We start from the raw sequence: 15742 nt of genomic DNA on the forward strand, positions 1-15742 counted from the left end.
TCTAACATGGTCAAACCATTGAATTCTTATAGCTCCTTCCTACGGTCTGCGATTCTACGGATCATCACGCACAGCCGACAACCACGGACATCAACGCACCGCAGGCAGAGGTCTTCCCATGGTCCGCGACAGTCTGTGTTTTTGATTGAGATTGAACTATTTAACTTTATTCCTCGCCAGCGAAAAAAAAAGAGAATATTATGTATGTGACTCATTTTGGTATTGATTACATTCCGTTTCTCATTTTTTTTTCTCTTTCAATGATTTCTTTAATAAATACCATAAGTTGTGAAATGTGTAGTATGCACATTCCATCCAAATCAATAATTATACACATATGTATTTTATTTTTAACAAAATGTGTCCAAGTATCAACTTAAAATCGTTGGCCAAAAACAAATTTTGGACCAACTTTGGATATGCTTTATAATAGCCCCGGAGGTAGTGTCAAATTTGACCGGAACATTTTAGTATGGCTGTTTTTTCTTTATTTAGTTAGGTGTTCCAAAGCTTATTAACAAATGATGTGTCAGCTGGCCCAAAACCGGGGATTTTAGGCAAAAAAAAATAAAATATGAAACTAGATGGAAAAACCCTACAACTTATATGTCAAATATTTATCTCCGTGACTTACATCCATCATGGCCTAAAATACCTAGCTTCTGGCTTTCACCCAGGCGAGTCGCGTTCGATTCCCCGCGTTGGAAGTTTTTTGTTTTTAAAATTGACATTTTAATTTAAAAAATAATTATTTTTATAATACCACGTTTTTATTATTTATACCACCTCCCGGGCTATAAGTCCCCCATTCAATTAAATACAAACGCTGCTAGCCCAAAGTGAAAGTATTCCTTTGTATCTATTTGGATACAGGTGGCCTAAATGATCAAAGTTATTTGTATCTGTATATTACTATGAGTCACTAGAGAATGCTCCAATAACGGACTTAACATAAATGCAACAAAGACAAAGTTACTTGTGGTTAGTAAACAAGACGTCGGCCCTATGCAACTAATTGTCAGTGATGAATCAATAACAAAAGTTAACCATTTTAAATACCTAGGATGTTGGATAAACGAGACACTAAATCCGGATGAAGAAATTAAAACTCGTATAGAAATTGCAAGAGGAGCATTTATGAAACTTAGATCTATTCTGAGCAACTCTCAGCTGAACTTACAACTAAGAATCAAGTTCCTAAAATGTTATGTGTATCCTGTATTACTATATGGATGTGAAACCTGGATCATGAAGGTTAACATGATGAACAAATTAGAAGCCTTTGAGATGTGGTCGTATCGTAGAATGCTCAGAATATCTTGGGTTCAACGCATTTCAAACAGAGAAGTCTTAAACAGAGTAGGTCAAGGCGAAGGTGACTTAATGAAGATGATAAAAAAGAGAAAACTTGAATATCTGGGGCATATAATGAGAGGTAGCAGATACAGGATGCTGCAGTTAATACTCAATGGAAAGATCGACGGAAAAAGAGGAATTGGTCGAAAGAAATATTCATGGCCCCGAAACCTTCGTCAATGGACTGGCTTATCAGCAGATCATTTGTTACATGCCGCACAAGATCGAGAACGATATCGGCAAATTGTTATGGAAGCTACCCACGCCTAAAAATTTGGGCACGGTACTTAAAGAAGAAGATTATGTAAATGATACAACTGGCGTTTAACGTGTTAAAAAATCATGACAGCGTCCGCACGTCTGCACGGGCTGATAACGCACCTTTGATCTTTACCGACTTTCAACGGATCACTACAGACGTGTCTGTGCTACCACGGACGATCACTTCCCACGGTGCGTGGTGCGAGCTGGTCTGTGTCCGCTCTCGAAATTACCGATCCTGGAAAGCCGTTGTTACTACGGACCAGCACAGACGCGACTGTGCTACCACGGACGATACACTTCCCACGGTGCGTGGTGCGAGCTAGTCCGTGTCCGTCCGCAATATTGCCGATCGTGGGAAGCCGCTATTAGAATGCGGCGGAATATCCATATCTCAAAGTTTTACAGGCGTCGTAACGAGCTAATTGTCAGCACCCAGGCTTCCATGTTATGTAGTAGGACACTGTTGTGTAATTAAGTTTTATGTCTATTTGTGTTAGCTTTAGACCATGGGCTTTAGTGTGTAGCTGGCTTAAGCTGACAGCTGACAGACAAGAATGATGGCCGCTTGTTAGAGCCTGTAAAATGTTATGTAGATCTTACAAAATAAAATAAAATAAAGTTATTAAAAATATAAAAAAATCTACGGTTTCGTTTTGATTAAAAATCTACGGTTTCGTTTTGATTAAAATCGTTTTTAATCAAAACGAAACCGTAGATTTTCTTATTTTGTTAATGCCATACTCTGCATAGAGTACAAAGACTCGTTTCATATGGGCTCTCTGAACCGCAAAGTGGAATGTTTTCCTGGCGGTGCCTTTTGGTATGTTATACCTGGGTTAAGCAGAAAGCTTGAATTGAGTCGAAATTCATTTCGCTTATTCCCCGTTAGAGGGCGTTCTATCCATACTGCGATATAAATTATTTTAATTTATATCGACAATCTACGGTCGGATTGGTAAAAATCTGTCTTCCTTAGAGCCTCCTTGACAACAGGTAGACCTAGAAATAGTGCTATCGGGGGATGGAGGAAGACAGATTTTAATCAAAACTAAACCGTAGATTTTCTTATTTTGTTAATGCCATACTCTGCATAGAGTACACAGACTCGTTTCATATGGGCTCTCTGAACCGCAAAGTGGAATGTTTTCCTGGCGGTGCCTTTTGGTATGTTATACCTGGGTTAAGCAGAAAGCTTGAATTGAGTCGAAATTCATTTTCTTTTATTAAAAATACTTATTCGTATAATATATGTCAGACCATGGAGTTTAGGGTGTCTACATTGTAAAAATTACGTGTACCTTATCCTCCATGCTATGGCATGCTGGACGAGCCATACAGTCTGTAGTCAACACCCCGAAGTATGAGCGGGAACACAAAGCGTACCAATACTCATACGCTTATGAAACGCACCTGGCGGATCATAAGGGCCTTCACATTTTACTCTTCTTCAACTTGTCTTGAGTGAAACGTCTTTAATCTTTTCTATCAGCCTCTCTTGGCTAACTCTTGTTTTTTTCCGACCCCGAATGGCGATTAGGTTTCCGAAGGCAGACGGGTCACTATATTTCTTTCTACTACAGATTCTTCCCATATACACCTTTTTCCCTCCCCATCTTACCCAACAAAATATGGAGAAAACCAGATGCAAAAAATCCGTAAGTTAAGGTGGAAGCTATCGTGCTAAAAACTGAATGGTCGCACGTCACGCGGCCGCTAACGATGCTCTTGGGACACCGGGCGAAATCCCATTGAAAATTAGCCTTGTTCCTGTACGCGGGGCTCTACAGGAATCGACAACGATCCCCAGCTACTCGTGGGAATAAATATGAATACTCACCAACATGCAAGGCAAGCACGGTGTTTAAATGCCACAAACCCGACCAGTGTAAACCAACCCTATTCAAAGTGCGTCAAAAATATAAACCTCAACATCGCCACATATAATGCTCGGTCGCTCTCTACCGAAGAAAGGTTCGAAGAAATGGAGGAAGAACTTTCAAAAGTGAATTGGGATATTGTGGGTATCAGCGAAGTTAGAAAAAAAGGAGAGAATCTTATCTCACTCCCATCAGGCCATCTGTGGTACTACAAAGGAGAAGAGGAATCGACAGTCGGAGGAGTCGGCTTCTTTGTTCACAAAAGAATTGCGAACAGAATTGTGTCAATAAACCAAATATCAACAAGGGTGGTCTACTTAAACATCAAAATGAGCACCAGATATATCCTAAAGTTCATTCAAGTATACGCACCTACTACAGGCCATTCAGATGAAGAAGTCCAAATATTCTACGACCAAATATCCTGTGCAATCAAGGAAAATCCTGGCCACTTCTTAATAATAGGCGGTGATTTCAACGCCAAAATAGGTACCAAGGAAGACCCCTCTGAAATAATATTGGGAAATTTTGGAAGCGAAGGCAGAAATGATAGAGGCAAACAACTGTTAACTTTTCTTTTGGAAAACAATCTCTATCAAATGAACAGCTTCTTTAAAAAGAAAAAACACAGAAGATGGACCTGGGAAAGTCCAGATGGAAAAACAAGGAACGAAATCGACTATTTCTTAACAAATAAAAAAGAATTATTTAAAGACGTTAATGTGTTAAACCAGTTCAGCACAAGCAGTGATCACAGGTTAGTAAGAGCTAAAATAACGATATCGATCGAAAAGGAAAGACTCAAAATGATAAATAAGAAACACCCAAAGAAATGGGTAAAACCAACTAATATTCAGGAGTTCGAAAAATATATTAATGATACATTGAAAGATACAACAACAACAGACATTAATATACTGAACAAGCAAATAATCACCACAATACAACAGGCTCAAACTAAATACTGTCCAACAAACCAAAAAGATGAAAAACTAAGTCAACCTACTAAAACCCTTATAGAACTAAGACGACAGATGAAAGGAGATACAAGTTCCAGCAAAGAAGCGCTAAATCAAATAAATAAGACTATCACAAAGTCAATAAGAAAAGACATAAGAAACTACAATGTAGAAAAAACAAAACAAGCAATAGAGCAAAATAAGAACATGAAAGTTTTGAAGAACGTAAGCGTACAAAAAGGAAAAATAGAAATCAACAAACTAAGAAACAGAACTGGAAAAGAAACTACAAACAGAGATGAAATATTAACAATAGTCGAAGAGTTCTACACAGAGTTATACAAATCAAGAAAAAAAGATGACAATGCGCAACCTCCAATTACAGTAAAAACTGGAGTATTAAATCAAGGATCGGATTTAATGCCCGATATAACAAAATCAGAAATCAAAGAGGCTCTGAAGAAAATGAAAAATAATCGAACCCCAGGTGAAGATGGAATAGTATCAGAAGCACTAAAAATTGGAGGAAATATACTACTTGAAAAAATTAAACAACTTTTCAATATCTGCCTTCACAACGCCAATATTCCAACAGACTGGAACAACGCTACTATGATTCTATTACACAAAGCAGGAGACAAAGCCAATTTAGAGAATTACAGACCGATTAGCCTCCTCAGCCATTTATATAAGTTATTTACGCGAATAATAGTTAAGAGAATGGAAAGAAAGTTAGAGACTTATCAACCAAGAGAACAGGCAGGATTCCGAAAAAATTACGGAACAAATGACCATCTACAAAGTATAAAAACCCTGATAGAGAAAGTAGTGGAATACAATAAACCCCTAGTTCTAGTTTTTATCGATTTTCATAAAGCCTTTGATACAGTTGAACTTAGCAAAATATTACAGGCGCTTAAAGAATGCAGGCTAGATTATAGGTATACAAAATTATTACACAAAATATACTTACAGGCAACAACCACTGTCAAATTACATACTAACAGTAATCGCATAAAAATAGAACGGGGGGTTAGACAAGGAGACCCAATGTCACCTAAACTTTTTAATACGGTCTTAGAACATGCTTTCAAGAGTTTGGATTGGATGACAAAGGGAATAAAAATAGATGGAGAATACCTAAACAACTTACGTTTCGCCGATGATATAGTCATAGTAGCTGAGGATCTAGGTATGGCAAGAGAGATGGTACAAGAACTCGTTGTAGCTACAGAAAATGTTGGTTTAAATATAAACATCTCAAAAACAAAAATAATGACAAATTTGGTACCCAACCAGAACATCAGTATTGGTGGGAAGGAAATAGAACTCGTAGATAGATATAAATACCTGGGACATGAAATTACGATTGGCAGGGATAACCAGACTCATGAGCTGAAGAGAAGAATCGGTCTTGGGTGGGCAGCATTTGGAAAACTGAGAGAAACTTTTAAAAGTGAGTTACCCACATGTCTAAAGAGAAAGGTATTCGATCAGTGCGTCCTCCCAGTCTTGACGTACGGATCAGAAACACTTACCTTAACTAAAGCCTCGGCTACCAAACTAAGAGTCACGCAGAGAAGAATGGAGCGGTCAATGTTAGGAATAACTCTGCGAGACAAAATCAGAAACGAAGAAATCAGGAGAAGAACAAAGGTGACTGACGTCATCGAGAGGATAGCCAGGTTGAAGTGGAGATGGGCAGGACACGTAGCCAGAATGACAGATGGGCGATGGACGAAGAGGTTATTGGAATGCAGGCCAAGAGAAGACAAGAGAAGCGTCGGTCGACCGCCTACAAGATGGACTGACGACTTAAGAAAGGTAAATAAAAACTGGATGAGGGCGGCGCAGGATAGATGGGGTTGGAAACGAGGGGAGGAGGCCTATGTTCAGCAGTGGACTTTTGAGGCTGGATGATGATTCGTATAATAATAATATCCACCATCAAGAAAGTAAAACAAGGTATCTGGTGTGTTTTAACCTACTTGTAAGTGGCGATTCGTAGCAGAAAGTGTGTAAATACGAGAAATACCAAGGGGCGTTTATCCACTCTAGTTTTTGGAAAACCTCGAGGAAATTTGATAAAATGGAGTGCAGGGCACAAGAAGCATTTGATGTAAGCGATCCAACCAAATGGCCACTATGGAAACAAAGATTTGAAATATATCTCCTAGCAGCCGGAAAGGATTCAGCACTAGAAAAAATTAAAATTGCATTACTGTTAAACATTTTGGGGGAAACATGTTTAGATGTACATATATAATACTTTTCCCAAAGACAAGAAAAACAATCTGGAGGATGTACTCGATAGTTTTGATGAGTATTTTCTCCCAAAAAGAACTGTGACAATGAAAACATTCAAATTTAATAATATTACACAAAAGGAGGATCAAACTGTGGATGCATTTGTTACAGAGCTTAAAAATCAAGCTGATAATTGTAGTTTTGTATGCCAGAATGATAAATGCAAAACATCTTATAGTGAACGTATGATAAAAGATAGAGTTGTTTTAGGTGTACATGATAAACAAGTACAACAAGTCAATAAAGGTGACAAAACAACCGGAATGGGACGTTTCATCGCCGCCGGTTCATCGCCGCCGTTTCGATGCCGCCGGTTCATCGCCAGTCCATTTCATCGCCGGCCGTTTCATCGCCGGCCGTTTCATCGCCAGTTAGTCAGTTAATCTTGTATTATGGTAGATGACACGACACGACGTTAAATTCAGTTTAAAACTTATGACAAATAAATAGATAAAAAATATTATTGTATTAATTTACTGTTCTATTTCTATGTATGTATCGGTTTTAGAACGTCTTTCGACGTTGTCCGATGCCTAACTTCCACGTCCTTCTATCATCCCATTGGCCATCTCGAAGATCCCTTGCACTCATTGCTTTGGTTACCCCTTCTTTCCATGTCTTTTTGGGTCTTCCTCGTTTTTTGCGGTTTGGTGGTATCCACTGCATGATCTTTTTGGGCAATCTTGTGTCTTCCATTCTTTGAACATGACCATACCAAATCAACTGTTTCCTCTCAATGTCTGTTGTTAAGTAACCATCTATTCCAATTCGTCGTCTTACTTCCTCATTTCGAACTCTTTCCCTACGGGATATACCTAACGATCTTCTAAACACATCCATTTCTACAGCTTCTAACTTTTTCCTGTTGTTCTCGGTTATTCTCCAAGTTTCTGCTCCGTAAAGTAGGCTGCTTTTAATAAGTGTTTCATAGATATTGTATTTTCGCTGTATTCCTATTTCGGAGCTCCAAAGTATTCCATTTAGGCAGCCAATTGTTCTTCTAGCTTGTGTTACCCTTTTCTTTATTTCCTCATCGTCTTTTCCCGTTCTATCGAAGATTACTCCCAGGTACGTGTATTCACTACAGGATGTGATTTGTTCATTATCCTCTAGTTCGATATTGGATAACTCAGCTCCTATGGGTAGGTATTTAGTTTTTTCCACATTAATTTCCAAGCCCCACTGTTCATATTCCTCCTTTAGTTTTCTTGCAATATACTGTAGGTCGTCTTTATCATTAGCTATGATCACTTGGTCATCAGCAAATTGTAAGGTATATAAACAAACCTCTCCGAGGTCTATATCCATACCGTGGCATTTACGTTTCCACTGGTTTAGTGCTTTTGCAACATATATCTTGAACAAAGTTGGTGAAATACAGCAGCCCTGGCGCAGACCCTTGTTAACTATGAACTTTTTAGATAGTGTGTTGCCAATTTTTACTTGTGATGTAGAATTCTCATATAGATTTTTTAAGGCGTTGACTAGAGTGTAGCTGATGTTAGTTTCTTGTAGTGATTTCCACAATTTAGTCACAGGAACGCTGTCGTATGCTTTACGGAGGTCAACAAACATGAGATGGGTCTCTTGATTGGTTGCTGATTTTTTTTCAATTAATTGTTTTAGGCAGAAGACATTATCTGTGCAAGTCCTTCCAGCGCGAAAACCAGCCTGTTCTTCTTCTTCTTGTTCCCTATACTCCATCTCAATGAGATTTCTAAGAATACGCCCGTACACCCGGCTTAGTGTACTAGTTACCGATATTCCTCTGTAATTTGAGCAATCCAACTTATTTCCTTTTTTATGAATGGAAGAAATATAAGCTACTTTCCATAAACTGAGCTCTACCATTTTTTAGTCCATTTACAGCTTTCTTCACCATATCAACTCCCACTACTATCTCTTCGCCTTCAACGAATACTTCTGTTGGTGATTGTGTGGTATATTCGGCTCTACTTTCTGTTAGCAAACTTCGTAGTATTCTTTCCATTTTTCTGTTGATATTAACTGAATAGAAGTAGTATTTCTTTCTGTGTTCTTTATTTTGTTTAAAAATTTCCACGTCTCTGAACACTTCCTTCCGCCTATGTAAGTGTTGATCTCTTGGCATTTCCTATCCCACATTTCTTTTTTTGCTGCTGTTACTGCTCTAGTGCTCTTCTTGTTGTTCTTCGTAGGTCCAAATATTTGTCTTTGTCTACTTGATCTTTAGTACTTAGCCACCGTGCGTACGCTTTCTTTTTCTCCATTATTAGGTTTTGTATGTCTTCGGTCCACCATAGCTTTTACTGTGGCGTTCGGATTTGAAACCAAGCGCTTCTTTTGCGGCTGTTTGCATACTGTCTATTATATTTTTGTACACTTCTTCCACGGATACATTTTGGATTATATCTTCTAATTTTTCATTTAGTCTTCGTTGATATAGTGTTCTCGTACTTTCATGTTGTAAGCTGTCCAGGTTGTAATTTGTTGTGTTAAAAATAGCTGTGTCTTCAGGTGGTTCTTTTGTTTTCTTGGATCTAAACGGAAAAACTATTTCGGACTTTACTATAAAGTGATCCGAATCACAGGATACTCCTCTATATATTCTTGTATCCATTACTTGTAATGTTGTATTCTGTTTTGTAATCACATAATCTATGATCGATTTTAAATTTCTGGTTACCTGAATCCATGTATATTTGTGTATCTCCCTGTGTTTAAAAAACCCGTTTGTTATTTTTAGCTGATGGTTTTCGCATATTTGAATTAATCTTTCACCATTGTCATTTTGGTTTATTTATTGTTTCTGTTATTATTTATTGTTCTATTTCTACTTCCCCTAAATTTGATACTAAACAGTATTAAATTTGTAGTGTTAAATTATAGTTTATATTATAAAAGTTTAAAAGTCTATTAAAAGATTAAGTATGGCAACGGGAATGGTCGTATCTCGCATTTCCTAGAATTCCTAATTAATACTAAAAATAAATAATAAATGTAACTGTCGAAAATTCGGAAATATATCAGTTAGCGATTAACTGACTGGCGATGAACCGGCGGCATCGAAACGGCCGGCGATGAATCGGCCGGCGATGAACTGGCGGCATCGAAACGGCGGCGATGAACTGGCGGCATCGAAACGGCGGCGATGAACTGGCGGCGATGAAACGTCCTAGACCCCAAAACAACATATAAAATTATTAGCACATGATGATTTTACAGATGTTAATTTCATAAGAAAAATCAAATGCCGAAGGTGTGACATAGAACATCCTATCCGACAATGTCCAGCATTGGACTATTTAAGCGGCCTCAGAAATATTTTAAAATTATAAACAATTTTTTGGCTTATAAACAAATAGAATGTCTCAGGAAATATTAAATTTAATTTAATCACGAAACCGGCATTGAAAAAAAAGCGGCAGGACGCTTCTTTTAAAAGAAAAAACGTTTAATTGTGATGAGTGGTTCCTGAGATACAACCGGTCAAAGTTGATCGGCATTTACGGCAAAGATATAAACAATAGGATCATAATTTTCGAACCATCACCTTTTTATTTTTGTCCTCTCTCCACACCAATTTTCATATCTTTAAAATACTCATAACATAACATATATTATTATAATAAAAATAGCAAAATTTAAATCAAAACTTTAAGGTTAAATAAAATGTAATCTCAAAGTTCAAAAAAGTTAAAAGAATGCATTTTTTCAGCTTCTCATGGAGCAATTTTCTTCATTCTTTTTTTGTTCCCAAGTAACTCGAGTAGAGCCATGTAACTAACGCATTATTAAATGTCAAAGTTGCTTTTGTTTTGTTATAATAAATAAATTTATTTATTGTAACAAAAATGTTTAATTTGTTTAAATAAATTCAGCTTCCAAATGAGAGTATTTGTGTTTTTAACGTTAAAAGGTACACTTGTAGTACCTAAGTTTATCTAAAAAAAATCTACAACTGGAAAAAATATGTAGTTTTCTTTTCTCCTAAATGAAATAATCTATTATAACAAAACAAAAGCAACTTTGCCATTTAATAATACGTTAGTTAGATGGCTTGACTCGAGTTACTTGGGAACAAAAAAAGAATGAAGAAAGTGCTCCATGGGAAGCCGAGAAAATTCATTTTTTTAACGTATACCGATTTTGAACTTTGAGATTACATCTTCTCCAACCTAATTTTTGATTGGAATGTTCCTATTTTTGGCAATTTTCACTCGTAATATCGATAGTTTTTATATATGTTACGAGTATTTTCAAGATATGAAAATTGGTGTGGAGAAAGAGGACAACAATAAAAAGGTGATGGTTCGAAAATTATGGTCCTATTGTTTATATCTTTGCCGTAAATGCCGGTAAACTTTGACCGGTTGTATCTCAGGAACCACTCATCACAATTAAACGTTTTTTTCTTTTAAAAGAAGCGTCCTGCCGCTTTTTTTCCAATACCGTTTTCATGATTTAATTTAATTTGATATTTCCCGAGATATTTGTTTATAAGCCAAAAAATTGTTTATAATTTTAAAATATTCCTGAGGCCGCTTAAATAGTCAAATTTCAATTCTGTAAAGTACATTAGATAGGTACAGTGTCTTTTTATACAAAAATCATAGTTATTCTTATGTATCATAATAATTGTGGTTATTATAGCGACCGTAAATTTTCAATTAACAATTCAATTGTTGCTAAACAGTTCATTCAATTTCCATCGGCTTCTGGAATTATAATCTATACGAAAAGAGCTTTTATATTACCAAGTTATTTAATTATTATTGATAAACAATGACTTATCTAAAATTTTAGTTGAAAATTAAAGATTTTGTTGGAAAACCCCGCATTTTCCGGGGAAAATTTTCGTCGAAGTAAATCGGGAAAATCACGTTTCTATGCAGAGTTTAATTACGGTGAATTTTTATTTGGGTATTTTTGGTGTAAAGTGAAAATCTTTGGAGTTATAGAGCAAAAATTGAAAAAAACACGATTTTCGGGCGCCCTTTTGTTTAAAAAAAACGTAGCACACTATCTGCGGAATTTGCATACCTATATTATTAATATATACAATCATTATATTCGATTTCAACAATAAAATTGCTGGTAAATAACTTTTCCTTGTATTTTGCTAATTAGCCCAGAGTAATGTCTAGGCATCACACTATCTAGGTACGGAAAGCTCGAAACAGAAGTGGAAGATCAAGTGAATAGAGCAAACAGAGCTGCAGGTTGCCTGAACGATACAATATGGAAAAGAAATGAAAAACAAAATGTATAGAACATTCATCAGACCAATAATGACATACGCGGCAGAAACAAGTTCTGACACAGAGAAGACAAAAAGCGGTTCTGCTCGAAAAGCGGAGATGAAAACCATGAAAACGACAGAACGACAACTTACTGGGGGCATACTGAGAAAACAGAGAGTCATATCTATACAAAAAACAAAAAAGAAGAAATTAAATAATAAGCTGAGAAACATAACTCACCTGATTTGTGAAGCGGATCTAAAACACTTTTGTCAAAAGACAAATAAGAAATAATCCTACACAACTTCATAACTATATCAGGATTGTTTCGGTATCTGTGATAAATTTCCATCATCAGTGGCAAGCCGTTGCTCTCTATAATGTGTTTGGCGTATTTTTCGATGCAACAATGATGGACTAAAGATTCTAAACATTTCGGTAAGATATCGCTTTCTGACTGAATGAATTTGCTTAATTCTAAGGCAGAGGAATCATTGTCCACGATGTGGGAATTGTTCTGAAAAATATAAGCTTTAAGAAATACAGTGCAAGAAATGAAATTAATTTAGTGATATTCCTAACTAACTCTATAGCAAACTCATTTGATTTGATAACTTTCGTAGACGCATCCGGACTCACAAATTGTATCTATAAATTGAAGTGTTATTTGCAGAAATATTTTAAAAATCCTACAGAATATACAATTAAAAATCTCATGAAAAAATAAAATCACTATCAAGGAAGTATTTCAGAAAGGATGAATAAGCAAAACGAAATAAAATTGACAATTGAACTGGAAATTATAGTATGTGGGACATTTTACACATAGGCATAAATGCCAATTACATACAGTCGGAAAAATGAAAGAATACCCATGAACGAACATATAAAACACGCTGTATTTTCCTGTCACCGTGTCACAAAGAAAATTGCACAGTGCAAGTACATGTAATAATAATTATTACATGTACTTGCGCTGGCCAATTTTTTGTATGATACGGTGACAGGAAAATACAGCGTGTTTTATATGTTCGTTCATGGGTATTCTTTCATTTTTCCGACTGTACATGAAAGGATCCCGGGTAAGCTTAGCAATAGGGAACTTGCACATATTTCTATTACATAATAATGTTCAGTTTTGTTTAAAAATAAGATTTTATAAAATAATTTAATGATAAATTAGAAGTACAAATTTAAAATCTTCTGTGTATTTAAACCATTTCAAACGACCCAAAAAGCGCGCGAACACTTGTGACGTCACATCATTATATTTTATAATGGCATTTATCGTTTTTCATTGTAATAATATATAATACCAGTTTGTTGAGATTGGAGTTTTATACAGTTTTTAAAAGAAAGGAAAGTACTATCAAAATTTATTAAACTGAGTGTCAGAACGAATGCCAAACCAAATGAATTAATGGCGAGGACATCAAATAATATAATATAACGTCACGACCAATGAGGGCGAGTTTTGTGCTGCCTATTATAATTTGAATTTTCTCTCGATTTTAATCGTCTTTAGGGGCCAAATGAAAGACAAAAATTTTTTTATCTACTCTATGTCATATTATGTATAAGTTTTTAGTTTGTGAAAACTGTCATTATAGATATCAGTGCGTGAAGGATTTAAAGTGTGCGTGAAGTAACAATGTATTTTAAATGGGATTTACTTTTTCGCACGGTTTTTGGTACACTTTTATATAATCAAATATCCTTAACTTTCTCGTTGTCATGGTGATGACATAATAAGCAATAAATTACAACAAAGGTTTTGACAGTTTTGTGCTTTGAAAGAAGTTAGAATTTTTAAATGTCAAAATTCTAAAAATTGTACAATAGAAATTAATTCCAGTGACGAAGAGTTACAGTTTTTTTATTTGTTTATCGTAGATAAAATATTGTATGAAACTGTGCGTGAAGTACTTTTTGCGAACTTACGCGATGTATAGCACTCGCTCCGTTGTCGCTCGTGCTCTAAACATCGCGTGCGTTCGCAAAAAGCATACTTCACGAACTGTTTCATAAATAACTATTTTTATATATTTTTTAAATTATGTTCTGTTGTGATTTATAACATTTTTTTCGAATTTAAAATTTTATGCAAGTTCCCTATTGGAAGAGGCATATATCTTAATCATTGAAAAACGTCTAATCATGATTCGCTTGCACTTCTATTCAACTGTTTCAAGCATCATGTTAGAATATACAATATTAAAAGTAGATATTATTCTACAGTTGTACATACTCTATGTATTGACAGTATCGACAGTTTAGAAATGTAATGTAATGTAATGTAATGTCAAGAAAATAAGAAAATATAATGTCAGTTATGTTCAAGTAAAATGTTTTCCTATTGTCCTGTAATTGAGTGAATTATAATCGTTGTTGGTCATTTAGTCAGCTCACCTAACTCAATTTATAACAAACTTAAGAGTTAAATATGTAAAAGAAGAAAAAGAAAACATTTCTACAACATTTCTAGGGATGTCTTGTTGGTCTTCATATTTAAGTTTGTACACATCTACGCATGCCTCATAATATTAAACGAGGATGAAATCGTGGGTAACGACCATAGAAGGCTAGCCACTGATCAAACATTAATAATTTAATCTCTTGCATGAAATCCTAATTCTCCATAAGTCATTAAGCTAAATAATAAAATAAAAAATCCGTTTAAAAATATTGTAAGAACTATTTCCGGATCACGAACGATGTTTTGCTGCCAGATGCCTCGAATATTACAAAAATTGTTTTGTATAGTTCAATGATATGTTAAATCGGCTGCTATTGGGACCGTGCAAGTTCGGCAAAGCGACCTCTATTTCTACGCTCTGTACTTTTATTCGCACTTTTAATTATATTGGCCAATTATATTAGTCCTGGTTGCTGGATAATTGTCAAGGCCATAGTCCAAAAAAATAAGATGCAGGTTACGTTATGCAAACGTAAACAATTGTATGTAGTAAATAAAATAAGTTATTAAAATGCAGTACTGCAAGCAAAATACAATTAATTAAATTTACCTTTATATAATAATTGCATATCATATCAATATTGTGGAGCAATATATAATATTTCTGCTTCAATGACAGAAGGTATGAAATATACGTCAATTTGACAATTTCAATTGACAATATCAATTATTTAAGTTAGTTGCAATATTTCTCCGCGACTCGCGCACGATCGTTTCTCGTTTCCCTTCCAAGTACTTGCACACCGCGAATACAGCCTAATGTCAATAATATTTGTACAATATATTTTTTATTTTTATTACCAAAATTTTATTGTTTATTTATAAATTTACCTCTGACATACGCTCGATTTCAAATAAATACACGCACTAAAATAATTTAGTCGTTATTGTTACCGTTAGTTTTAGTATAATTGGGCTTATTTCGGTTATTTTGTTTTTACGAATCCACCAATCCTCAATTAATTTTTGGCACTTGCATATATACAGTTCTGCCTTACCTACTTGCAGTTGAAATTGAAAATGCTTTATATTCGATGGGATTAAACTGACAGTGGTATGATGGAAAACGGAAAACTTAATGATCGTACTTTCATAACTAGCCGGATCATCACGATCAGCAATCGTGATGATAGTAACCATATCGTAATTTTCAATAATCTGATCCACCACAAAGATTTTTGGTTTTGCGTGTTGTTTTGCTAAACGTAATAATTAAAATTTTATTACATGTTTAATCGGTATGAGTTCATTTGTTAAACATTCTTTATTTTTAAAACCTCT

At 35.3% G+C, this 15742-nt stretch overlaps 1 protein-coding gene across 5 annotated transcripts in view; it reads right to left on the minus strand.

Moving 5' to 3' along the window:
* Positions 1–15742, minus strand: part of LOC114325543 (protein SERAC1) — an 86537-nt gene that overhangs the window by 32273 nt on the left and 38522 nt on the right. For all 5 annotated transcript variants that reach the window (XM_050656162.1, XM_028273621.2, XM_028273623.2 and 2 more), the window contains one exon: positions 12226–12502. In XM_050656162.1, the coding sequence (XP_050512119.1) occupies positions 12226–12502 (277 nt within the window). The remainder of the gene's footprint in view (positions 1–12225; positions 12503–15742) is intronic.

This window comes from Diabrotica virgifera, chromosome 1 (assembly GCF_917563875.1).
Source record: "Diabrotica virgifera virgifera chromosome 1, PGI_DIABVI_V3a".
NCBI classification, from domain to species: Eukaryota; Metazoa; Arthropoda; class Insecta; order Coleoptera; family Chrysomelidae; genus Diabrotica; species Diabrotica virgifera.